This window comes from Pleurodeles waltl, chromosome 11 (genome assembly GCF_031143425.1).
Source record: "Pleurodeles waltl isolate 20211129_DDA chromosome 11, aPleWal1.hap1.20221129, whole genome shotgun sequence".
NCBI lineage: Eukaryota > Metazoa > Chordata > Amphibia > Caudata > Salamandridae > Pleurodeles > Pleurodeles waltl.
The window spans coordinates 245,813,585-245,840,953 of NC_090450.1; the positions used below are offsets into that span (position 1 = coordinate 245,813,585).

The window sequence follows — 27,369 nt, forward strand, 5'->3', positions numbered from 1 at the left end:
CCTTGGCCATGGCTTGCAGGACAGGGAGGAAAGCCTCAAAGGAGCTCCTGTGCCTGGCAAGACCCTTTTTGTCTACTGCACTGTAAAAAGAGCGCAGAGGCTCCGATGTTGGATGAGTAAGTTTGCCATTTACCGTGTAACCACTCCAAGAAACACAGTTGCGCTGCAAACTTCATGTAGAAGGTGTTGTTGGTGATTCCGGGAGAAACTACCATTCACCACAGTCTCCGCGTTTCTGCATTTTTGTCTTTTGGCCTGACTTATAAAGGTGTTGTGCTTGCCATGTGGGGGTGACCTACATATTCTCAGGCCCTACATTACATGCATGGGGAGGGCATTATGGTTTTTGACATATGCAGTCTGGGAATATTGCATGGTACTAGCACCCATGGTGATGATCTGACAGTTGCCTGTTTGGCAAAGTAATTACTGATTTATGTTGTTTTGGTCTATAAGTTTTATGCAATACAGTTTATTGTTATATTACTTATTGTGGAGTCTCTTTTGTGATTTATTTATTGTGTCACTGGTGCAAGTGTGTTGCGCAAACACTTTACACATGACAGTGGGGGTAAGCCTGGTTGTTCTGTGCCAAGCTACAGCGGGTGAGCACAGGTTATCTTTGGTGTGTAACTTACTCAAACTGACTAGAGTGGTGGGTTCGGCCTGGCTTAGGTGCATACCCTAGCCAACCAGAAACCCCAATCCTAACAGTAATGTAGCAGCAGTTGATGACATAATCCAAATATAAAAGGATAAATCTCTTGAAACAAATGTCAAAACAGGGATGCAACACAACCACAAAACAACTGACAACAAAATCACGCAACCAAATACAAAGTAAAAAAAACAACAGAACCTATCACCACAACAACAAAATGCACCACAACAAAAGTACACATTCGTTTTGTCACAGATTAGCACCTCTAGAATTCTGTACATATAGCACAGTGGTAAAAGATGTTTGGAGTAACCATTGCCTTCTTTTACTTCATTTACCACCAAGGACATCAAGTAGCTGCTCAAAAACATTTTGTGATGTACTCTCCAGAGCTCTGAAACTGCAGTGAAGAGCAATTTAAACAAATAAATAATTTGTAGAAACCTTTCTAGAAACTCAAACTTTTCAAGAAACTCAAAGGCATGCTGGGCTTTCCATTTAGGAATGAGTGTATTTATGGATGCTACAAACTGGCATGCTTCTATATCTTTCTACTACTACTTGATGCTTTCTTTAATGGCTTATCAGCCTCAACAGAGCGGATGCCAGAATGTGCAATGAGGCATAGGTGATGACGTTATTTGTAATAAGAGAGCAATGGGATGTAAGGGTGCCCAGATGTCTGTTGATGCTGGATTTATGTCAGATGAAAAAGTGTGTGGTAGATGTTTTTCTTTCTGTGTACCACGAGCACCAATTGTGCAACTAACATGCTATTAATTTCAGCAAACAAATGGCTAGTGGCAGGAACACCTTGAGGATTTTGGGGGCTCTGGGCCAAACCTATTTTGGGGTCCCCTGTACAGAACAGGTTTAAATTTAAGTTCAATTTCAGCTCTTACAAGCTCTCTTTGACCAGGTCACTAACAGCCCACTCGTGCAATTGTCTACATTTGTTTACATCTAATATTCAGGGATAGTGATGTGTTTTCAATATTGTAACACAGCAGCGGTTCACTAATAAAAATGCAAATAATCTCCGTGACACTTCCATTTCTCAAATATGATGTCTTATTGTGATCTAAAAGAAATCTTTTTTATGGATGTTGCATGTAAATAAACACAACATTTCTCAGCAAACTGTCTGCCATAGACACAACACATCACCCACATTAAAAAATTAATTCAAAGAAAATGGTATTCAAAGCAATTAATTTAAAATTGTTCAAGGTCATCAGGACATAATTCTCGGCAGAACAGAACTGGCTCTATCAGGGGCTCCCTTGAAAAGGCTAGGGCCCTGAGCCTGATACAGCTTTGCCTATGTCTTCAAATGTCTCTGGCTAGTGCCTTCCACGCCGGGCAATAAAAAACGCAAATAATTAATATCTTCTCTAAAAAGAAACTACTGAATGACCATTCCTGCATCTGGTAGTATAAAATCCTCAAGAACTCAGCAAGTAACTACCATTGCTATTTCTGACATTAGAACTACACTTACCTAAATTGCTGGTGTTCAGATTAATTACTTGAAGTTGCAGCTATTTCTCTGTAATATGCTTCCAATCCCTCTATTGTGGCTTGATTCCTTAAGGTCACATCTCTGTCATTATAATTTAATGAGCACGTTTTTATCAGGGCTATTGGATTAGAAATATATCTAATAGTATTTAAAGTTGTAATACTGCTTATGTAGTGGTGTCAAAGTGTTTGCTTTTTATATCACTAATGAAGAAAAAAGAAAATTAAAAAGGAAGTGATTTCTAGGAAAGTCAAACCGAGCTAATCAAACGTAAATGAGATTGTGGCCGACCTCTTACAAATATCACGAATACCATAATAAGGAGTAGAATTGTGTAGATTATTATGTCTTTGTATCCGAGCTGAGTATTTTATATGACAGTAATCATGACCAGGCAGTCGCGGCTCGCAGCGCGGTGAAGGAGCGGGTTGGCGTGCTGGGTGGGGGGGTTTAACATTAAATAAAAATAATTTAAAAAAACACCTGGATCGTTGATCATTGCCGCTGCCGCAGCCGAACCCACCATGCAGCTCCTCTGGTGCAGGCACAGGCTCCCAGCCTGCCCTACGGCCAATCCTGATGCTGCTAAGAGCACTGTCTGGATTGGCTGGGAGTGCCCAGCCAGCCAACACACTGCCGGGCTGGAAAGAGCCCTGTGCGCATTTGTGTTTGGCTGGCCCAAGACGGCTCATCAGAGTAGACAGCGACAAATGTGAAAATCGAACACAAGTGGTGTAAAGTTGTATGGGTTTATGGGAACATAAGCTATGCAATACATAATCCAAAATATTATCCTTGCATGCAAGAAATCGTGCTTAGACAAGATGCATATCAAAGCTTGTATGCAGATATATACTCAGACCTAGAAACGCCAACCATAAGGGATGGAGATGTTGAAAGTGTGTGAAATTCTCTTTTCTTTAATTAAAATACTTACTTTCTTTTTAAAAACATTTATTAAAGATAATTCCAACATAAACGAGCAAACCATATGTTTAGTGACAGAATATACATAACAGCAAACTATATCAACACCATAATAACAATATAATTCATAAAAGACTTGCCTACAACAATACAAGTACCTGTAACTCTGAGCCGTACATAAAAGCAGATACTGCAGCACAAAAAATGTAAGGCACAAGAAACATAAAAGACTTGCCTACAACAATTCAAGTAATTGTAACTCTGAGCCGTACATAAAAGCCGATACAGCAGGACAAAAAATGTAAGGCACAAGAAACAAACATCAGCCAGCAAATCAGTTTCAAATTAGCCATAGAATTCTAACCGTATCTCCCCTCAAATATTTCCATAAATATTACTTCAGTGCAAATCAACTTTACAATCCGCGACCACCTCACTGTGTCTGTAATTAGTCATTTAGCACTTGCTTTTGGCAAAATAAAATGCAGACTGCTTTTGAGCCTCAGTAATTCAAAACAGGTTGATGGGCGAGCTTGAACATCAGAAGACGATTTTTGTAAAGTTTAATCCAAGTATTTCTAAAAGATCATGTTTTATGTATTTTTTTAAACTTGAGCACAATGTTAAATGCAAATGCATGAGCTAGTCTACCTTACAACATTTAAACTCTTAAATGTTTGACATTTTATGTTTCTTAGCCACAGTTTAAGTAGGACAGGCTAAGGAATGACATGAAGACGAATGAGTAAAGGAAACGTTATGCGAGTAGGATGTCACTCTAGATAGAAAGAGCTGCATTTAGAAATAATCAAAGCAATTAAACGTCTTACTGTGGCAGCTGTCTGAAGTCCCCAGAATACTGTTCATAATTGTAATTCACAACATTCCACTGTGAATTATAATATTTAGAGGCCTGCAAAAGAAATAATAAAAATGTGTGTTATGTGAAAACTAAAATCTACAGCAACGTAATAGTAACATATAAACATACAGTACACCTGATATATCTATGATAACACACACAGGCGCGTATATTTTCACATCTTTGCAGGCTTCATAGGGATAATTAAAGGTGCAGCGTTATTTAAAAAATAGCTAGAACAAAATAACACAAAAAAATACATTTTATGAAAAGCAAGGAATTTGGCTGTTCGCAAGTATTCTTACTGAAAACGTCTGATAAATTGTGGGGTATTTTTGCCCAAAGTAAAGTTTAGTCAAGTTGTCAAAAACTCATAGATTTTACCAAGTGGGAATTTTATTAATTTTGCAAAGTATTATTTTTGCTCATCCTGAAACTATTCTCAATTGGCAAGATTTTTGATATGATGATGTTACAGACACATTTATCATAACACCAGTGGTGATATTGTTGGAGTATAGCTCTTATAATCCATAATTAACATGAACTACTTGCAAATTAATGTGTAATGAAGCTGCATAGAAAATGTGATAGACTAAAACTAATGTACACATTTGAAATGTGCCCACGGGGAGTGGCCACGAATATAGACAATGGTTAATGAAATTGACTAATAATGAATTATTAATGTACTAGTATATGATTCTGTATTAACCTTAAGAGTTATATGTTAAGGATTTGCAAATGTAATCGTTAGGCCTTAGTTAGCGAGAGTTTGGGCCTAGCTGCCTGGTCTCATATTAAATGTGTTTTTCTAACGTGCAATGTGCTGTCTCCCTGAAGGACACAAAGCTGTACTTTTCCAAAGCTAGAGATGTGTGTAACCGAAGTAAATTCTTTCACATGGGACCCGACTTGCTCAAGGAGGCATTCTTGTTGACTGCAACAGTGTAATTTGCAACAGTTACAAGATCGTCCAAACCGGTAAATACAATGGAGCTACTGACTGATGCCGTGCGTGTAACTTTTTCTACCTGCCATTTTACCCAATGAAGACGTAAATCACAGGAGCCAATAAACTGCATGAGAACTGTCCTAGGTAGATAATTCTAGTAAGGTGACTACTAAATCATTGGATGGAGAGAATGGTGTGCTGGACGCTGACCAATGGGAAATTAGAGACTTGTCTGGCAAATTCAATTTAACGGCGTGTCACAAGAAGAAATCAGCCATTACTGAACATCTGCCCCTGCCCTTACCTGTCATTTTGAGAGACTTTTGTCTTATTCTTTAAACCATCCTCATCTTGCTTTTTGCCTGATATTCACTTCTCCTCCCTATGGGGGAAGAACTTTGCCCTGTATGCTGAGACTTTGCTGTTCTATCCTGGCTGATGGCGAATCGACTCTGTATGCTGACCCATTACGGAGGGTAACTATATGATGATAGAATTGTAATTGTCTGTTTGCCTTTTCTTTCTGAGTACCAACTGCTCTTTTGACAGAGGCCATAGGCAGATGTTTTTCCAAATTTGTGTTACCAATTGTTTTGCATGAAGCCCAACATGCACATGCTAATCCGAGGTTAGCGGAGGAGTCTCTATTATTGGGTGCAAATAGACAAATGACAGGATCCTTGCTTTGTTGAATCGTGTACTAGTGATACTCTGCTAAAATAGATACATGTTGACTCAGTGTTTTGTTCTAGTGTTTATAATCTTTGCTTTGCTCAAATCTTATTCGAGTTGTCACATTATAACGTGGTTAATGTGTTTTCTAGTATTGAGACTAATAAACTTGCTAGTAGATTGTAACCAATAGGGAATAAATACTATACATTTTACTGAACTTGTGCATTTAGCTAATTTGTTTCGCTTTGTTATGGTAAATATTGATGAGGTTATTGGTCTAGCGACATACATGTTGTATAGATACCTCGTCCTAAGGTGCCTCCAATCAGGGTCAAAAGATTCATTGGCCTAAAACCAGTCCCAGAGCAGGCAAATTACCTAGGTCGGGTCGCGTTACCAGTTCTGGTAGCAGAGGATGGTTTAGGCCCTTTGGGGCCCCAGGACGAGGGACCATTGTTTTAAAATTGATTTGAGATAATGCAAATTGGAGAGATGATGTTCCCCTAAGCCCCAAATGACTTTCCCGGGACCCCAGAGCTTGCCGAAGTGAGTCAGGTATGTTCTCGGCGTTCTAGTGATAGTATGAGTGAGTAGGGTTTGTGCTTGCACAGCTTATGCATATCGCAGGTGAAATGTGAGGATTGTGAGAATTTTAGGCCAGGTGATGTTTTAGTAGGAGTGTGCGTACTCTGCAGTATGAGAGTAGGAAAGTCGGTGAACTTCATGTGAGTGTGGCGCTTTGTGCTAAACAATTGTCCACGTGGTTGTTGGTGATGTACGGACCCTGCGCGGTCTAAGACTCAGGAGTATGTTGATTAGTGTATGAGACACTTGGTTTGTGTTATAATTTGCGCGGTTTAATAGGTCAATCGGGCTTAGGTCAATCAGGCTTGTTCGACGAGTCGAGTTTGACTCAAAGTGTGTGAGTGAAAACTTCGATGGAGATTTGGCAAGTTCTAAAATGCACTAGGGCGAACCATTGACAAGTCGAGAGTGAATTTTGCAGGTCAAATTTTGCTTGCGAGTGCGGGATCTGAGAAGGAGAGAGTAGCGGCTGAGGCTTCAAGTGAAATCTCTGGAAAGTTCTGAAGCAATTGTGTTAACCTTCCTGTAGCAAACCGGCAAATTTGAGTTTTGTTGTTAAGGTGCTCGCAATATATTGCATTCGTTTTGTGAGAATCGAGAGTGAGGAGGACAAGTCGCAGGACTTTGTCAGCCGCAGTGTGTGTGACTTCATTGGAGCCGCGCTGGGATAGGTCAGTTAGTGAGAAGGGTCGCGCACTGATTGGCAGCTGTCCGTGAGAGGCAATTGTTTGAAAAGGTAGGTGAAGGGTGTTCTGGGAATTAAAGTCACTTCCTGATTCAGTTATAAACTAAATAAAGATGCCAAAAATGAAGTTCTCCAAGGCTCTAAAGAGCGTTTTGAGGGGAGATGTGTACATTACCGCGAGTGTAGGAGAGCCTACACCGCCAGAGGATACTCCGGCTTATGCCGTAATGGAGGAGAAGGGAGTCGCGCCATGTCTTTGGCTAAAGCAATGGGGCAAATTAACAGAGAAAGATGGGTGTTTGGCGTTTCCAGAAAATGGGACGTTCAACATAGGGGTTCTAGAGAATTTGCGGAAAGCATTAAATGAGCAGAAGCCGCCTCCAAGGCCAGCACAGTTTGAGGCATTAGCAATCTGGGAATTAATGGCCATACGACAGAGGCAACAAAAGTTTGAGAGGAGAATGAGGAAAGCAGAAAAGATGCTAGCGGAGGCTAGATGGGATAGCGAGACTAGGATGTGGAGAAGGGAAATAATAGATGGAGCAAACAAATGACCTTAGTCGGGACGCGTTACCCATATATTACTAAAATGAGAAGTGTTTAAAACCTCTATAATAGCGAGTATGACTTTCTTGTATAACGTCATTGAGTAAGATTTTCCTTCCTGCACGAGGGGAAATTGGAAAGCCAAAAGTGGTCACCGATCAGAGCATAATGCCATAAGGGAAAACATCTCAAATATTTTAACACATAAAATACATATAAACCTCAGATATGTACAGCAATGTATTCTGCCTATTCATGACTCAACAAGATATTCAATTGTTCTTTATTTGATATTAATCAATGTTGACTGAGTCAAAAGCTTTTTGTTTGAGCCAGAAGGTGTAGGAGGCTGGACTGGCTTGTTGTGAGTACCAAGGGGTACTTGCACCTTGCACCAGGCCCAGTTATCCCTTATTAGTGTATAGGGTGTCTAGCAGCTTAGGCTGATAGATAATGGTAGCTTAGCAGAGCAGCTTAGGCTGAACTAGGAGACGTGTGAAGCTACTACAGTACCACTTAGTGTCATATGCACAATATCATAAGAAAACACAATACACAGTTATACTAAAAATAAAGGTACTTTATTTTTATGACAATATGCCAAAGTATCTTAGAGTGTACCCTCAGTGAGAGGATAGGAAATATACACAAGATATATATACACAATAGCAAAAATATGCAGTATAGTCTTAGAAAACAGTGCAAACAATGTATAGTTACAATAGGATGCAATGGGGAAACATAGGGATAGGGGCAACACAAACCATATACTCCAAAAGTGGAATGCGAACCACGAATGGACCCCAAACCTATGTGACCTTGTAGAGGGTCGCTGGGACTATTAGAAAATAGTGAGAGTTAGAAAAATAACCCTCCCCAAGACCCTGAAAAGTGAGTGCAAAGTGCACTAAAGTTCCCCTAAGGACAAAGAAGTCGTGTTAGAGGAATAATGCAGGAAAGACACAAACCAGCAATGCAACAACTGTGGATTTCCAATCTAGGATACCTGTGGAACAAGGGGACCAAGTCCAAAAGTCACAAGCAAGTCGGAGATGGGCAAATGCCCAGGAAATGCCAGCTGCGGGTGCAAAGAAGCTTCTACTGGACAGAAGAAGCTGAGGTTTCTGCAGGAACGAAAAGGGCTAGAGACTTCCCCTTTGGTGGACGGATCCCTCTTGCCGTGGAGAGTCGTGCAGAAGTGTTTTCCCGCCGAAAGAACGCCAACAAGCCTTGCTAGTTGCAAATCATGCGGTTAGCGTTTTTGGACGCTGCTGAGGCCCAGGAGGGACCAGGAGGTCGCAAACTGGACCAGCAGAGAGAAGGGACGTCGAGCAAGACAAGGAGCCCTCTCTGAAGCCGGTAGCACCCGGAGAAGTGCCAGAAACAGGCACTACAAGGATGCGTGAAACGGTGCTCGCCGAAGTTGCACAAAGGAGTCCCACGTCGCCGGAGACCAACTTAGAAAGTCGTGCAATGCAGGTTAGAGTGCCGTGGACCCAGGCTGGGCTGTGCACAAAGGATTTCCGCCGGAAGTGCACAGGGGCCGGAGTAGCTGCAAAGTTACGGTTCCCAGCAATGCAGCCCAGCGAGGTGAGGCAAGGACTTACCTCCACCAAACTTGGACTGAAGAGTCACTGGACTGTGGGGGTCACTTGGACAGAGTCGCTGGATTCGAGGGACCTCGCTCGTCGTGCTGAGAGGAGACCCAAGGGACCAGTAATGCAGCTTTTTGGTGCCTGCGGTTGCAGGGGGAAGATTCCGTCGACCCACGGGAGATTTCTTCGGAGCTTCTGGTGCAGAGAGGAGGCAGACTACCCCCACAGCATGCACAAGCAGGAAAATAGTCGAGAAGGCGGCAGGATCAGCGTTACAGAGTTGCAGTAGTCGTCTTTGCTACTATGTTGCAGGTTTGCAGGCTTCCAGCGCGGTCAGCAGTCGATTCCTTATCAGAAGGTGAAGAGAGAGATGCAGAGGAACTCGGCTGAGCTCATGCATTCGTTATGTAAAGTTTCCCCAGAGACAGAGACCCTAAATAGCCAGAAAAGAGGGTTTGGCTACTTAGGAGAGAGGATAGGCTACTAACACCTGAAGGAGCCTATCACAAGGAGTCCCTGACGTCACCTGGTGGCACTGGCCACTCAGAGCAGTCCAGTGTGCCAGCAGCACCTCTGTTTCCAAGATGGCAGAGGTCTGGAGTACACTGGAGGAGCTCTGGACACCTCCCAGGGGAGGTGCAGGTCAGGGGAGTGGTCCCCTACCAGCTCCGGGGACTCGTCGGCAGCTAACCTCTCGTGCTGTATGAAAGACATTGGAGCTTGGATGGTCCAGTCTAAGCTCAAATTCAATGACAGAAAGTCAGAATCATCGTACTAGGCAATTCCCCCCCAGCTCTTTCGCTTCCGCTGTACTCTGAGGCTTTCAATAATCTTCCTCCCCCTAAGGACCAGGTAAAAAGCCTTGGTTTCTGGGTGGATTCTCGTCTGACCATGGATTATCAAGCAAAAAGAGTCTCCTCTATATGCTTTGGCATCTTAAGAGTTCTTAGGAAAATCTCGATTCTTCTTCCCCCTATGGCCAGAAGAATCCTCGTTCAAACTCTTATCCTCTCCCGGTTGGATTATGGGAACTCACTTTTTCTCAGCGCCCCGGCTTATGTTATAAAAAGGCTACAAACAGTCCAGAACGCAGCCGCCCGGCTTCTTGTCAATCTTCCCAGACATGTATCCGCTAAACCTGCTCTTTCCTCGCTTCATTGGCTCCCCTTCAAGCAACGTACCTATTTTAAGGCCCTATGCACTGTTCATAGAGCTCTTCAACATAAGGGCCCAATGTTCTTTAGAAAGCGGCTATGTCTTTATGTTCCTTCTCAAAGTCTGAGGTCCTCCTCCTCTCGTCTTGTGACCATCTTGAGGTCTAAGAGAGCTTGGGGGGCCAACTCCTTCCTTACCAAGGCCGCCCGTCTTTGGAATGATCTTCCTTCCGATCTACGTCAGGAACATTCAGAACTACTTTTTAGGAAAAAACTCAAGACTATTCTTTTCTGTAGGTAGCGCTCTCAACTCTCCTAGGGACAGCACCGGTCAGGTTAGGTTAGCGCTGGGATGCCTTAGGGTCACTACGCGCTTTATAAATTCTTAAACTAAACTAAACTTTGTCCAGTTTCGCGCCAGAGCAGGGCTAAGGGGTCCCCTGAACCGGTGTAGACTGGCTTATGCAGAATTGGGCACCTCTGTGCCCAACAAAGCATTTCCAGAGGCTGGGGGAGGCTACTCCTCCCCTGCCTTCACACCATTTTCCAAAGGGAGAGGGTGTCACACCCTCTCTCAGAGGAAGTTCTTTGTTCTGCCATCCTGGGCCAGGCCTGGCTGGACCCCAGGAGGGCAGATGCCTGTCTGAGGGGTTGGCAGCAGCAGCAGCTGCAGTGAAACCCCAGGAAGGGAAGTTTGGCAGTACCAGGGTCTGTGCTACAGACCACTGGGATCATGGGATTGTGCCAACTATGCCAGGATGGCATAGAGGGGGCAATTCCATGATCATAGACATGTTACATGGCCATATTCGGAGTTACCATTGTGAAGCTACATATAGGTAGTGACCTATATGTAGTGCACGCGTGTAATGGTGTCCCCGCACTCACAAAGTTCAGGGAATTGGCTCTGAACAATGTGGGGGCACCTTGGCTAGTGCCAGGGTGCCCACACACTAAGTAACTTTGCACCTAACCTTTACTAGGTAAAGGTTAGACATATAGGTGACTTATAAGTTACTTAAGTGCAGTGTAAAATGGCTGTGAAATAACGTGGACGTTATTTCACTCAGGCTGCAGTGGCAGGCCTGTGTAAGAATTGTCAGAGCTCCCTATGGGTGGCAAAAGAAATGCTGCAGCCCATAGGGATCTCCTGGAACCCCAATACCCAAGGTACCTCAGTACCATATACTAGGGAATTATAAGGGTGTTCCAGTAAGCCAATGTAAATTGGTAAAATGGTCACTAGCCTGTTAGTGACAATTTGGAAATAAATGAGAGAGCATAACCACTGAGGTTCTGGTTAGCAGAGCCTCAGTGAGACAGTTAGGCACCACACAGGGAACACATACATATAGGCCACAAACTTATGAGCACTGGGGTCCTGACTAGCAGGGTCCCAGTGACACATAACAAACATACTGAAAACATAGGTTTTTCACTGTGAGCACTGGGCCCTGGCTAGCAGGATCCCAGTGAGACAGTGAAAACACCCTGGCATACACTCACAAACAGGCCAAAAGTGGGGGTAACAAGGCTAGAAAGAGGTTACTTTCTCACACAACCCCCCCCCCAAACGAAGGACAATAAGGCTAACCTTGGCCAGTTGAGACTTTATTGTCTAAGTGGTGATAAGTAGAGAGTAGCTCTGCAATAGACTGGTTACTCCCTTTATCATCCACTATATGGTTACTTCCCTGTGGGGATGTAAACCACCCTGTTTGAAGTTTTTTAGCTAAGCAACAATGTGAAGATGTATTTTCAGAGTTTCTATCAGTAAGTTTTAGTTTAGAGCAGTGGGAATTGTCCACTGAACCTATTTGTAGTGATGGAAATGCCAGACAGGGATGCTGTCTCAGAAAAGCCGTAGCTGGGCAAAAACTTTGTCCATATGGCTGGAAGAGAGAACAGGGATGCTGTTTCTCTTGGGTTGGAGCAGGGCAGGGATGCTGTCCTATGAGCTCCACACTAGGGCAGGGATGCTGTCCTAAGTGTTGTGAGGCAGTGCAGGGTTTCTGCACTAAAGTTTCTCTGGGAGGGTTGGAGGGATGCTCCATGTTAACTAAAATGGTGCTCTTTTTCTCACCAATGTTAGTTATCCCACAGAGAGGTACTTCTACCTCAGGGAGTACAGTTTTGCCAACTGATGATTCCCTTGGAACAGGTGCCACCCCAGGAGAGGTTTCTCCCACCACAGGAATGGTATCCTGAATGGTAGGGTGGTTAGGGGATACTGTGATACCCTTTTTACCTGTTGATGGAGAGGGATCCTGAGTTTTCAGGCCTTCTCTCCTTTGCTTTTTCATTTCAGTAGAAATGAGAGGGAACAATTCCTCAGGGATGCCCAGCATGGCTGCATGGGCATAAAACTCTACATCCGCCCAACCTGAGGCCTCTAGGTCATTACCTAAGAGACAGTCTACAGGTAAGCTAGGTGATACCACCACCTGCTTAGGGCCAGTAACTCCACCCCAACTAAACTGAATTATAGCTAAGGGAAGAAACTTAGTGGAGTTATGGACATCAATAATCTTATCTGTTGTCCAATGATGTGTTGATCAGGGTGCACTAGGTTTTCAGTCACCAAAGTGATACTGGCACCTGTGTCCCTGTAGGCCAAGGCCTCAACACCATTTATTGAAACTGTCTGCCTGTACTTATCCATTGTAAGGGGACAAGCAGCCAGTGTGGCAAGGCCAATGCCACTAGGTGTGACAGAAACTGTCTTGGGACTGACTACCCAAGTTTCTATGATGGACCCATAAGTGAACCCAACTACACCCTTAACTTGACTGTTGCCAGCAATCCCACCGCTGCCACCAATGTAGGAGGCTGGACTGGCTTGTAGTGAGTACCAAGGGGTACTTGCACCTTGCACCAGGCCCAGTTATCCCTTATTAGTGTATAGGGTGTCTAGCAGCTTAGGCTGATAGATAATGGTAGCTTAGCAGAGCAGCTTAGGCTGAACTAGGAGACGTGTGAAGCTACTACAGTACCACTTAGTGTCATATGCACAATATCATAAGAAAACACAATACACAGTTATACTAAAAATAAAGGTACTTTATTTTTATGGCAATATGCCAAAGTATCTTAGAGTGTACCCTCAGTGAGAGGATAGGAAATATACACGAGATATATATACACAATAGCAAAAATATGCAGTATAGTCTTAGAAAACAGTGCAAACAATGTATAGTTACAATAGGATGCAATGGGGAAACATAGGGATAGGGGCAACACAAACCATATACTCCAAAAGTGGAATGCGAACCACGAATGGACCCCAAACCTATGTGACCTTGTAGAGGGTCGCTGGGACTATTAGAAAATAGTGAGAGTTAGAAAAATAACCCTCCCCAAGACCCTGAAAAGTGAGTGCAAAGTGCACTAAAGTTCCCCTAAGGACAAAGAAGTCGTGTTAGAGGAATAATGCAGGAAAGACACAAACCAGCAATGCAACAACTGTGGATTTCCAATCTAGGATATCTGTGGAACAAGGGGACCAAGTCCAAAAGTCACAAGCAAGTCGGAGATGGGCAAATGCCCAGGAAATGCCAGCTGCGGGTGCAAAGAAGCTTCTACTGGACAGAAGAAGCTGAGGTTTCTGCAGGAACGAAAAGGGCTAGAGACTTCCCCTTTGGTGGACGGATCCCTCTTGCCGTGGAGAGTCGTGCAGAAGTGTTTTCCCGCCGAAAGAACGCCAACAAGCCTTGCTAGTTGCAAATCATGCAGTTAGCGTTTTTGGACGCTGCTGAGGCCCAGGAGGGACCAGGAGGTCGCAAATTGGACCAGCAGAGAGAGGGGACGTCGAGCAAGACAAGGAGCCCTCTCTGAAGCTGGTAGCACCCGGAGAAGTGCCAGAAACAGGCACTACAAGGATGCGTGAAATGGTGCTCGCCGAAGTTGCACAAAGGAGTCCCACGTCGCCGGAGACCAACTTAGAAAGTCGTGCAATGCAGGTTAGAGTGCCGTGGACCCAGGCTGGGCTGTGCACAAAGGATTTCCACCGGAAGTGCACAGGGGCCGGAGTAGCTGCAAAGTCGCGGTTCCCAGCAATGCAGCCCAGCGAGGTGAGGCAAGGACTTACCTCCACCAAACTTGGACTGAAGAGTCACTGGACTGTAAGGGTCACTTGGACAGAGTCGCTGGATTCGAGGGACCTCGCTCGTTGTGCTGAGAGGAGACCCAAGGGACCGGTAATGCAGCTTTTTGGTGCCTGCGGTTGCAGGGGGAAGATTCCGTCGACCCACGGGAGATTTCTTCGGAGCTTCTGGTGCAGAGAGGAGGCAGACTACCCCCACAGCATGCACAAGCAGGAAAACAGTCGAGAAGGCGGCAGGATCAGCGTTACAGAGTTGCAGTAGTCGTCTTTGCCACTATGTTGCAGGTTTGCAGGCTTCCAGCGCGGTCAGCAGTCGATTCCTTATCAGAAGGTGAAGAGAGAGATGCAGAGGAACTCGGCTGAGCTCATGCATTCGTTATCTAAAGTTTCCCCAGAGACAGAGACCCTAAATAGCCAGAAAAGAGGGTTTGGCTACTTAGGAGAGAGGATAGGCTACTAACACCTGAAGGAGCCTATCACAAGGAGTCCCTGACGTCACCTGGTGGCACTGGCCACTCAGAGCAGTCCAGTGTGCCAGCAGCACCTCTGTTTCCAAGATGGCAGAGGTCTGGAGTACACTGGAGGAGCTCTGGACACCTCCCAGGGGAGGTGCAGGTCAGGGGAGTGGTCCCCTACCAGCTCCGGGGACTCGTCGGCAGCTAACCTCTCGTGCTGTATGAAAGACATTGGAGCTTGGATGGTCCAGTCTAAGCTCAAATTCAATGACAGAAAGTCAGAATCATCGTACTAGGCAATTTCCCCCCAGCTCTTTCGCTTCCGCTGTACTCTGAGGCTTTCAATAATCTTCCTCCCCCTAAGGACCAGGTAAAAAGCCTTGGTTTCTGGGTGGATTCTCGTCTGACCATGGATTATCAAGCAAAAAGAGTCTCCTCTATATGCTTTGGCATCTTAAGAGTTCTTAGGAAAATCTCGATTCTTCTTCCCCCTATGGCCAGAAGAATCCTCGTTCAAACTCTTATCCTCTCCCGGTTGGATTATGGGAACTCACTTTTTCTCAGCGCCCCGGCTTATGTTATAAAAAGGCTACAAACAGTCCAGAACGCAGCCGCCCGGCTTCTTGTCAATCTTCCCAGACATGTATCCGCTAAACCTGCTCTTTCCTCGCTTCATTGGCTCCCCTTCAAGCAACGTACCTATTTTAAGGCCCTATGCATTGTTCATAGAGCTCTTCAACATAAGGGCCCAATGTTCTTTAGAAAGCGGCTATGTCTTTATGTTCCTTCTCGAAGTCTGAGGTCCTCCTCCTCTCGTCTTGTGACCATCTTGAGGTCTAAGAGAGCTTGGGGGGCCAACTCCTTCCTTACCAAGGCCGCCCGTCTTTGGAATGATCTTCCTTCCGATCTACGTCAGGAACATTCAGAACTACTTTTTAGGAAAAAACTCAAGACTATTCTTTTCTGTAGGTAGCGCTCTCAACTCTCCTAGTGACAGCACCGGTCAGGTTAGGTTAGCGCTGGGATGCCTTAGGGTCACTACGCGCTTTATAAATTCTTAAACTAAACTAAACTTTGTCCAGTTTCGCGCCAGAGCAGGGCTAAGGGGTCCCCTGAACCGGTGTAGACTGGCTTATGCAGAATTGGGCACCTCTGTGCCCAACAAAGCATTTCCAGAGGCTGGGGGAGGCTACTCCTCCCCTGCCTTCACACCATTTTCCAAAGGGAGAGGGTGTCACACCCTCTCTCAGAGGAAGTTCTTTGTTCTGCCATCCTGGGCCAGGCCTGGCTGGACCCCAGGAGGGCAGATGCCTGTCTGAGGGGTTGGCAGCAGCAGCAGCTGCAGTGAAACCCCAGGAAGGGAAGTTTGGCAGTACCAGGGTCTGTGCTACAGACCACTGGGATCATGGGATTGTGCCAACTATGCCAGGATGGCATAGAGGGGGCAATTCCATGATCATAGACATGTTACATGGCCATATTCGGAGTTACCATTGTGAAGCTACATATAGGTAGTGACCTATATGTAGTGCACGCGTGTAATGGTGTCCCCGCACTCACAAAGTTCAGGGAATTGGCTCTGAACAATGTGGGGGCACCTTGGCTAGTGCCAGGGTGCCCACACACTAAGTAACTTTGCACCTAACCTTTACTAGGTAAAGGTTAGACATATAGGTGACTTATAAGTTACTTAAGTGCAGTGTAAAATGGCTGTGAAATAACGTGGACGTTATTTCACTCAGGCTGCAGTGGCAGGCCTGTGTAAGAATTGTCAGAGCTCCCTATGGGTGGCAAAAGAAATGCTGCAGCCCATAGGGATCTCCTGGAACCCCAATACCCAAGGTACCTCAGTACCATATACTAGGGAATTATAAGGGTGTTCCAGTAAGCCAATGTAAATTGGTAAAATGGTCACTAGCCTGTTAGTGACAATTTGGAAATAAATGAGAGAGCATAACCACTGAGGTTCTGGTTAGCAGAGCCTCAGTGAGACAGTTAGGCACCACACAGGGAACACATACATATAGGCCACAAACTTATGAGCACTGGGGTCCTGACTAGCAGGGTCCCAGTGACACATAACAAACATACTGAAAACATAGGTTTTTCACTGTGAGCACTGGGCCCTGGCTAGCAGGATCCCAGTGAGACAGTGAAAACACCCTGGCATACACTCACAAACAGGCCAAAAGTGGGGGTAACAAGGCTAGAAAGAGGTTACTTTCTCACACAACCCCCCCCCCAAACGAAGGACAATAAGGCTAACCTTGGCCAGTTGAGACTTTATTGTCTAAGTGGTGATAAGTAGAGAGTAGCTCTGCAATAGACTGGTTACTCCCTTTATCATCCACTATATGGTTACTTCCCTGTGGGGATGTAAACCACCCTGTTTGAAGTTTTTTAGCTAAGCAACAATGTGAAGATGTATTTTCAGAGTTTCTATCAGTAAGTTTTAGTTTAGAGCAGTGGGAATTGTCCACTGAACCTATTTGTAGTGATGGAAATGCCAGACAGGGATGCTGTCTCAGAAAAGCCGTAGCTGGGCAAAAACTTTGTCCATATGGCTGGAAGAGAGAACAGGGATGCTGTTTCTCTTGGGTTGGAGCAGGGCAGGGATGCTGTCCTATGAGCTCCACACTAGGGCAGGGATGCTGTCCTAAGTGTTGTGAGGCAGTGCAGGGTTTCTGCACTAAAGTTTCTCTGGGAGGGTTGGAGGGATGCTCCATGTTAACTAAAATGGTGCTCTTTTTCTCACCAATGTTAGTTATCCCACAGAGAGGTACTTCTACCTCAGGGAGTACAGTTTTGCCAACTGATGATTCCCTTGGAACAGGTGCCACCCCAGGAGAGGTTTCTCCCACCACAGGAATGGTATCCTGAATGGTAGGGTGGTTAGGGGATACTGTGATACCCTTTTTACCTGTTGATGGAGAGGGATCCTGAGTTTTCAGGCCTTCTCTCCTTTGCTTTTTCATTTCAGTAGAAATGAGAGGGAACAATTCCTCAGGGATGCCCAGCATGGCTGCATGGGCATAAAACTCTACATCCGCCCAACCTGAGGCCTCTAGGTCATTACCTAAGAGACAGTCTACAGGTAAGCTAGGTGATACCAACACCTGCTTAGGGCCAGTAACTCCACCCCAACTAAACTGAATTATAGCTAAGGGAAGAAACTTAGTGGAGTTATGGACATCAATAATCTTATCTGTTGTCCAATGATGTGTTGATCAGGGTGCACTAGGTTTTCAGTCACCAAAGTGATACTGGCACCTGTGTCCCTGTAGGCCAAGGCCTCAACACCATTTATTGAAACTGTCTGCCTGTACTTATCCATTGTAAGGGGACAAGCAGCCAGTGTGGCAAGGCCAATGCCACTAGGTGTGACAGAAACTGTCTTGGGACTGACTACCCCAGTTTCTATGATGGACCCATAAGTGAACCCAACTACACCCTTAACTTGACTGTTGCCAGCAATCCCACCGCTGCCACCAATGTAGGAGGCTGGACTGGCTTGTAGTGAGTACCAAGGGGTACTTGCACCTTGCACCAGGCCCAGTTATCCCTTATTAGTGTATAGGGTGTCTAGCAGCTTAGGCTGATAGATAATGGTAGCTTAGCAGAGCAGCTTAGGCTGAACTAGGAGACGTGTGAAGCTACTACAGTACCACTTAGTGTCATATGCACAATATCATAAGAAAACACAATACACAGTTATACTAAAAATAAAGGTACTTTATTTTTATGGCAATATGCCAAAGTATCTTAGAGTGTACCCTCAGTGAGAGGATAGGAAATATACACGAGATATATATACACAATAGCAAAAATATGCAGTATAGTCTTAGAAAACAGTGCAAACAATGTATAGTTACAATAGGATGCAATGGGGAAACATAGGGATAGGGGCAACACAAACCATATACTCCAAAAGTGGAATGCGAACCACGAATGGACCCCAAACCTATGTGACCTTGTAGAGGGTCGCTGGGACTATTAGAAAATAGTGAGAGTTAGAAAAATAACCCTCCCCAAGACCCTGAAAAGTGAGTGCAAAGTGCACTAAAGTTCCCCTAAGGACAAAGAAGTCGTGTTAGAGGAATAATGCAGGAAAGACACAAACCAGCAATGCAACAACTGTGGATTTCCAATCTAGGATACCTGTGGAACAAGGGGACCAAGTCCAAAAGTCACAAGCAAGTCGGAGATGGGCAAATGCCCAGGAAATGCCAGCTGCGGGTGCAAAGAAGCTTCTACTGGACAGAAGAAGCTGAGGTTTCTGCAGGAACGAAAAGGGCTAGAGACTTCCCCTTTGGTGGACGGATCCCTCTTGCCGTGGAGAGTCGTGCAGAAGTGTTTTCCCGCCGAAAGAACGCCAACAAGCCTTGCTAGTTGCAAATCATGCGGTTAGCGTTTTTGGACGCTGCTGAGGCCCAGGAGGGACCAGGAGGTCGCAAATTGGACCAGCAGAGAGAGGGGACGTCGAGCAAGACAAGGAGCCCTCTCTGAAGCTGGTAGCACCCGGAGAAGTGCCAGAAACAGGCACTACAAGGATGCGTGAAATGGTGCTCGCCGAAGTTGCACAAAGGAGTCCCACGTCGCCGGAGACCAACTTAGAAAGTCGTGCAATGCAGGTTAGAGTGCCGTGGACCCAGGCTGGGCTGTGCACAAAGGATTTCCACCGGAAGTGCACAGGGGCCGGAGTAGCTGCAAAGTCGCGGTTCCCAGCAATGCAGCCCAGCGAGGTGAGGCAAGGACTTACCTCCACCAAACTTGGACTGAAGAGTCACTGGACTGTAAGGGTCACTTGGACAGAGTCGCTGGATTCGAGGGACCTCGCTCGTTGTGCTGAGAGGAGACCCAAGGGACCGGTAATGCAGCTTTTTGGTGCCTGCGGTTGCAGGGGGAAGATTCCGTCGACCCACGGGAGATTTCTTCGGAGCTTCTGGTGCAGAGAGGAGGCAGACTACCCCCACAGCATGCACAAGCAGGAAAACAGTCGAGAAGGCGGCAGGATCAGCGTTACAGAGTTGCAGTAGTCGTCTTTGCCACTATGTTGCAGGTTTGCAGGCTTCCAGCGCGGTCAGCAGTCGATTCCTTATCAGAAGGTGAAGAGAGAGATGCAGAGGAACTCGGCTGAGCTCATGCATTCGTTATCTAAAGTTTCCCCAGAGACAGAGACCCTAAATAGCCAGAAAAGAGGGTTTGGCTACTTAGGAGAGAGGATAGGCTACTAACACCTGAAGGAGCCTATCACAAGGAGTCCCTGACGTCACCTGGTGGCACTGGCCACTCAGAGCAGTCCAGTGTGCCAGCAGCACCTCTGTTTCCAAGATGGCAGAGGTCTGGAGCACACTGGAGGAGCTCTGGACACCTCCCAGGGGAGGTGCAGGTCAGGGGAGTGGTCACTCCCCTTTCCTTTGTCCAGTTTCGCGCCAGAGCAGGGCTAAGGGGTCCCCTGAACCGGTGTAGACTGGCTTATGCAGAATTGGGCACCTCTGTGCCCAACAAAGCATTTCCAGAGGCTGGGGGAGGCTACTCCTCCCCTGCCTTCACACCATTTTCCAAAGGGAGAGGGTGTCACACCCTCTCTCAGAGGAAGTTCTTTGTTCTGCCATCCTGGGCCAGGCCTGGCTGGACCCCAGGAGGGCAGATGCCTGTCTGAGGGGTTGGCAGCAGCAGCAGCTGCAGTGAAACCCCAGGAAGGGTAGTTTGGCAGTACCAGGGTCTGTGCTACAGACCACTGGGATCATGGGATTGTGCCAACTATGCCAGGATGGCATAGAGGGGGCAATTCCATGATCATAGACATGCTACATGGCCATATTCAGAGTTACCATTGTGAAGCTACATATAGGTAGTGACCTATATGTAGTGCACACGTGTAATGGTGTCCCCGCACTCACAAAGTTCAGGGAATTGGCTCTGAACAATGTGGGGGCACCTTGGCTAGTGCCAGGGTGCCCACACACTAAGTAACTTTGCACCTAACCTTTACTAGGTAAAGGTTAGACATATAGGTGACTTATAAGTTCTTAAGTGCAGTGTAAAATGGCTGTGAAATAACGTGGACGTTATTTCACTCAGGCTGCAGTGGCAGGCCTGTGTAAGAATTGTCAGAGCTCCCTATGGGTGGCAAAAGAAATGCTGCAGCCCATAGGGATCTCCTGGAACCCCAATACCCTGGGTACCTCAGTACCATATACTAGGGAATTATAAGGGTGTTCCAGTAAGCCAATGTAAATTGGTAAAATGGTCACTAGCCTGTTAGTGACAATTTGGAAATAAATGAGAGAGCATAACCACTGAGGTTCTGGTTAGCAGAGCCTCAGTGAGACAGTTAGGCACCACACAGGGAACACATACATATAGGCCACAAACTTATGAGCACTGGGGTCCTGACTAGCAGGGTCCCAGTGACACATAACAAACATACTGAAAACATAGGTTTTTCACTGTGAGCACTGGGCCCTGGCTAGCAGGATCCCAGTGAGACAGTGAAAACACCCAGGCATACACTCACAAACAGGCCAAAAGTGGGGGTAACAAGGCTAGAAAGAGGTTACTTTCTCACAGAAGGCCAAAGGTTTATATCAGCATAAAACACAAAGACACCCTTTACCATACTGGAGAAATGTAAACAAATTAGCAAATCTTAACTACGTTACAGAGAGTAACTCCAATATTATACATCTTTACCCACAGAGCCCAGTGGAACCAATGTAGCCCATAGCTAGCTCCATGACCCACTCTAGGAAGCAGCTTTAGTGACGAATTGTGCTTTGTAAATCAGTTCCTATTAACATAATATTAATAATGTATTTCTAACATCAAAACATATACTGCCTTCAGTTGCCACCGTTAACTTAACATGCTGAGAAGAGTAATGTGCACACATACCTGAAAGTTTAAAACAAATTTCCGTAGTATTTTACCTTGTTTAGACACCAGTGCAGGCCTAAAAATCGCCTTCTTCACTGTTGGCTCATAGCTGGTGGTAAAGAATGATAGGCCAGGGTATAATTTTTATTACATGGGTGAACTAGATTGAAGATTGTAACTTTGCTGGCAAAGTTTGCCATTTTGCTATCTCTGAATTTTACAAAATTTTCAAGTTAATGTTGCAACTTCACTCCCCCTTGAGGGATAAATACAAAATTCACAATTAAAGTATGCCAGTGGTAACATTGGACCTGGCCTCCCTGTAGCGCACTGTGGAGTAGTGCACCTGTTTGGGGGCCTCTTCACCCTGAAAGTTTGTTATGTGAGGGGATCCCTCCACATAACAGCAGTCTCATTATTCTTGAAAAGCATGTGGGTGGGTGTATTCATCATTCGTCCATCATCTGGTGTTTTTGCATTTGTAGCCCTTAGATGGAAGGGTATGCCAAGGCGTGGGCCCGTGCTCACTATGCCCCCAGATTCAGGCAGACACCCCAAAGCCATTCCCAGGATGTTTGTTTCTGGTCCATGGAGGTCCTGGTGTGGCAGTTTGGGCTGGACGGTTCCCATGGGTAGCAAAGTGAAGAATGACTTGCAAATGACTGTGTCCAAACTGGATTGGAAAAGCAAGCAAAAAAACTGATGGATTAAAACCAGATCTTTGTGACTGGGGGTGAATGTTTGCATTGTTCAGCATTCTGTTCATCATCATTTCTTTTTGCTTTTGTCACCCTAAGTAGAAAGGGTATGCCTAGACAAGGGTCCTGTACCTAATATGCCACTAGATTCAAGCTAGCCTGACTGATGAGGGGTGATACCCGGAAACCGGTCCCAAAATGTTCGTTTCTGGTCCTGGGAAGACCTGGCATAGCAATTCGGGCTGGGCTGTCTCATGGGGAACAGGGTCAAGACTGATTTGCACTGGGTGCAGCACCACTTTTCTTAAATCTGCCCCTCAGTTTGTATAACTCTAAACCCACTCCTCCAAAGTTCTCTTCATGGTTGTCACCCTGCGTGTTGGTGTTCTGGCTACTTCTTCCACCCTTCATAGCTCTACTGTGCTCTCCATTTCTGATTCCACTGCTTCACAACAGTCAGACCTTGTACTGAAATACTTTGGGATTCATAATTCTTTCTAAATCCTTTAAGAAATGAAGACTAGTGAAAGAATTGTAAGTGAAGGGTTATTATACATCTGTATCATTAAATCCTTTTCGAGACAAAGGGACAAATGCACGAATATCTGGTCACAAAATACTGGTCACAGCATTTTTGTGACCATTGAACATGCTTAAGAACCAACCTACGTACTAATAGGTTGGTTCATAAAAATCTAAGTGGGTGAAAAGTTGACCTACTTCATGGATAATAATGAGGTAGGTCACAAATTGTGACTCACTAAAACTGAATTGCAACACAGGGAAGGTAGTGTGCTGGTGTCACAGACTGCCGTGTCTGTGATTAAATTTCAATAAAATGAACTTTTAAAAAATAATCAGCCAGTTTTCCTTAAAAGAAAAAGGTCTGCATTTAAAATGAAAACTTAACTTTTTTGTTTGTTTGAGAATCCCCTCGACCACTGCCTCCACACAAACAAACTTTTTTAAATTTAACATTCTCAAAGACAAATAGAAAGGACCCCTAAGGGGACCCTTCCCTTTTGTTAAAGGGTTAGTACCCTAACTTAAGTGTCCATAACTTTCCAATGGTTTATGATTCTTATTTCAGTCCTAAACAACTGATAATATGGACAGGAATCCTTGGGAAGGCACGCCTACCACATGCCACTTCCAAATAGTGATTTTATATCAATTTCTATTGTCATTGTAGGAGCCAGTAAATAGTTACAGACTCCAAAAATAGGTTTAGCACTTTGCTACACGCAGTTTTACAGTGGCAAACTCTGAATCAGAGCATTTGCATCTGAACACCTGCTTTCTACATCTGGCTCCAAGTACTTTTGAAATTACTTTAAAATGTATGTGTATGCACTGAAGCTTCCGAACTGGTCTACACAATATAGGGGATAAAGTACTCTCCCCTGTACATTAAAAAGAACTGCATGTCACGAGGAGTTGCTACATACAGACACAGGGTGTGAGAAATTTGGCTATTGGTTGAATGGCAGAGCGACCCCTATTCAAGCAGCAGCCAAAATCCCTTGCAAGGTAACCACCAAACGTCACTACATTAACCTGTGTATAACACTGAGTAGCTTGGCACAAAAAGCAGTCAGGCTTAACCTAGAGGCAATGTGTACAGTATTAATGCAGCACACTAACAATAATAAAGCAAAAACACAACACTATAAAAATCCCACACAGATTTGGAAAAAAAGATTAGAACTGGAGTTATGAATTACTAACGTTTTTAGTAACAATTAGTGCCTAAAAGATCAAAGCACCACCGGGGACATCCAGTCACGTGATACAGGGTCAAAGTTGTAACATATGACCAACAGCAATGGAAGTGGGTCGAACACAAGAAGTGGATTGGACCGGTCAACACTTATCTTCATACTTGGATGAAATTCTGAAGAAAATGTTCTCAGAAGGTTATATCAGTGGGGCAAGGCTGCAGGCATCCGAGGAGGGAGCATCGCCATCGGGGAGTGTGAGAAACTGGGGCTGATTGCAGAGGCCCCCTAACTTTTTGCCCCCATTTTCCACTTTATGCTGGTGTTTTCCTGACTCTGATGGTGCCCTGGGTACTGCTAACCAGTCCCAGGGCCTGTGCTCTGTGTAAAATGGATATGCAAATTAGGCTAATTATAATTGGCTAAGTTAACCTACCTATAAGTCCCTAGTATATGGTAGGGCATGTAGGTTTAGGGACCACAGCATAGGTGGTGCACACCTAGGTGCATTGCTGAGGTGCCCAGTGTCATTTTAAAAGCAAGCCTGCCTTGCTGGCTGCTTTTAAATTAAAGTTATATGCAAATTCGACTTTGGAATTAAAGGTACTTCCAAAGTCTTAAACTACCTTATTTTTACATATAAGTCACCCCTAAGGTGTGCCCTATGTGCCCCTAGGGCTGGGTGCCATGTAACTATAAGCAGGGACTTTATAAAAATAGATTTATAAGCCCTGGTGAGGTAAAAACAGCCAAATTCGTTTTTCCCTCATTGAAGTAAATGGCCTTCATAGGCTAGAATGGGCAGACTTTATTTTAAATTTTAAAGTCTCCTTAAATGTTACATACCAAGAATTTGGTATCAAATTGATTGTTATAATAAATCCCACAACTTCCAGTTGTTGGATTTAATATAACTAGTGCAGGTAAAAAGTTTAGACTTTACCTAAAAAGTTGCCAATTTCAGCTCTGCATTGTTTTTGCTCCTGTGCTCTGATTGGCCAGCTTGCAGCAGCTTCTGCCAGGCTACTTTAATGAGGTGTGAAGTGGCCTGACTTCACACAAAGGAATGTGCTTGGGGGAGAGAATCTCCCCTCAGCACATGGTGAGGCAGGAAGGGGGAGGGCTGCCAAACTGGTCTTCAAAGGCAGAGAAGGACATCTGGAGCACCCAGCAACACCCCCACATCCTGCAACCCCAGACAGCTAGGTGCCCCCTTGATTAGATTAGGAGAGGGCAGGAGAGGGGTGTGTTTATGATTTTTAGCCACACCAGTGGGTGGGCTCAGCCAGATCTCTCCTCTAAAAATCAGATTCATCCATTTTGGATTTTTAGAGACTGTTGCCTTCTGGGATGGATTTTTGCCACACTTCCCAGGAAGTGGTCATCACAGGGGGACGACCCTGTCCCTGATTGGAGGACCAGGGCCCCCCTGCTTTTCACCCAGGAGCAAGGATAAAACTGGCAGACCTGCACCCACGCCTCAGATCCCCACCAAATTTCAAGAAGAAAGAACTACAAGGAGAAGAAGGACTGCCCTGCTGGACCCCTGGCCTGCACCTGGACCCTGCACTCAGAAAGACTGCACCAGCTGCACACTTGGGCTTCACCACAAGAAGGACTTTGCCTGGCTTCCACTGGTTCAAGGAGGGACTCCCTGTTTGCTACAGGTGAAAAATTGCTAACCAGAGTCCCCTGCACCAACTCCTGAAAAAGTGACCAGCTGACCACTGTCCAGTGGCCAAAAAGGAGTTTGCGCCAGGTGCATTCTGGGAGTTGAAGTCCGCACTTCCCAAGGACCATCACAGAACTTCTGGACCCTTGGGGTGAGCTGTGGACCCCAAAAGAACCTTAAAAGAACATCTGGGTGAAGCCCCAGAAGTTTGGAAAAGATTGGAGAAATTTTAGAAAAAAGCTCCATAAAGTGACCGACTCGACGCGGAAATTCTAGCCGGCTTGCCTCAACCGCGACCCGGCCTGACTTCGTGGTTCGTCCCGGTCAAGAAAAACATCCGAAAAAAAGACTAAGTCCGAACGTAAAAAGTTGACCGGGACCTTCCAGCCATCGTATCCGAGAAGGGCTCCACGGACGTCGGATCAAGATCCAGGTTTACCCCGGTCGAAGGATTTTCATCTCGAAAAAACGACTAAGTCCGAAGGTAGAAATCACCACCGAGGAAACCGACTTCGCGTATCCGGACAAGGGCTCCAGGAGGTCGGATCCAACTGGCAGGTTCGTCCCGGTGAAGAAAAACTTCAAAATAAAGACTAAGTCAGAAGGTAACTTTTTAACCGAGGCTTCCCGCGACCTGTATCCGAGCAGGGCTCCATCGCGGTCGGCCTGAAGGTTTGACTTTGTCCCGGTCCTGGTGCAACCAGATGACCCGATTGGCGCTTTTTGTTTCTATGCGCTAGAAAATAATAATACTTTAAAAATTCATATCTCCGGTTCCCCTGAACCGATTTTAATCGTTTTTGTGTCATTTTAAAGATAAAAATATAAGCTATTTATATAAATTGGTTTTGGATTTTTAAACTGTTTGCTGTGTTTTATTTAATTACTGTTTTGTGATATTTGAATGCTTTACACTTTGTCTCCTAAGTTAAGCCTTGACGCTCGATGCTAAGCTACCAAGGGTAGAGCTGGGATTAATTTACTGAGACCTAACTGTACTTTTGTGGAGGTTTGTGGCTTGTTGCTAGGTGTAGGTACCTACCTGCCCTACCAATAACCCATTTTCCAACAGGGAGCCATTGGATGAATTTGCAAAGAAGATTTCTATGTTCGGATGTAAGGCCTGTTTTAGTTATTAGCGGATAAGTTGCCCCGTCACAACAGTGACAGATATCCCATCCGCTGAAATCCAAATCCCATTTTATCATATGGGATTTAGATTGTGATGGAGTAACTTGCCTGTCAATATCAAAATCAGGCCCTTAGGACCAGATGTACAAGAAAGTGGCACAGTGCAGCGCTGCCCCAAAATTGGCAGCGCTGCGTCACTTCAGAAATTCAGGGATGTGCCATATTTACGAAAATATGACGCAACCTTGTGTTTCCCCTAGCGCTGACACTAAATTTTATTGTCATTTTATTTTTCACAAGGCACGCCACAGCCGTCAGCCTGCTGGGAGAAATGAGGGGCATGTCCTCTGCTGCAAGGAGGTCTAGAGCAGTGGCTGGCCAGACACTGCAAACTGCGTATGTCAGTTTGGCCGGCTGTCTTGCACCACCCAAACTGACATGCGCACTTTGAAGCTCTCCACCCAGCTGTTCTAGACAGCTGAGTGGGGATCAAGCACAGGCCTGCAGGGTCTGAAAGAGCATCTAGCCAGCCCGCTCCATCCAATCT

The 27,369-nt window shown here is 45.4% G+C and overlaps 1 protein-coding gene across 5 annotated transcripts in view; it reads right to left on the minus strand.

Moving 5' to 3' along the window:
• Positions 1–27,369, minus strand: part of DOCK10 (dedicator of cytokinesis 10) — a 1,618,956-nt gene that overhangs the window by 979,429 nt on the left and 612,158 nt on the right. For all 5 annotated transcript variants that reach the window (XM_069213493.1, XM_069213489.1, XM_069213490.1 and 2 more), the window contains exon 4: positions 3,941–4,023. In XM_069213493.1, the coding sequence (XP_069069594.1) occupies positions 3,941–4,023 (83 nt within the window). The remainder of the gene's footprint in view (positions 1–3,940; positions 4,024–27,369) is intronic.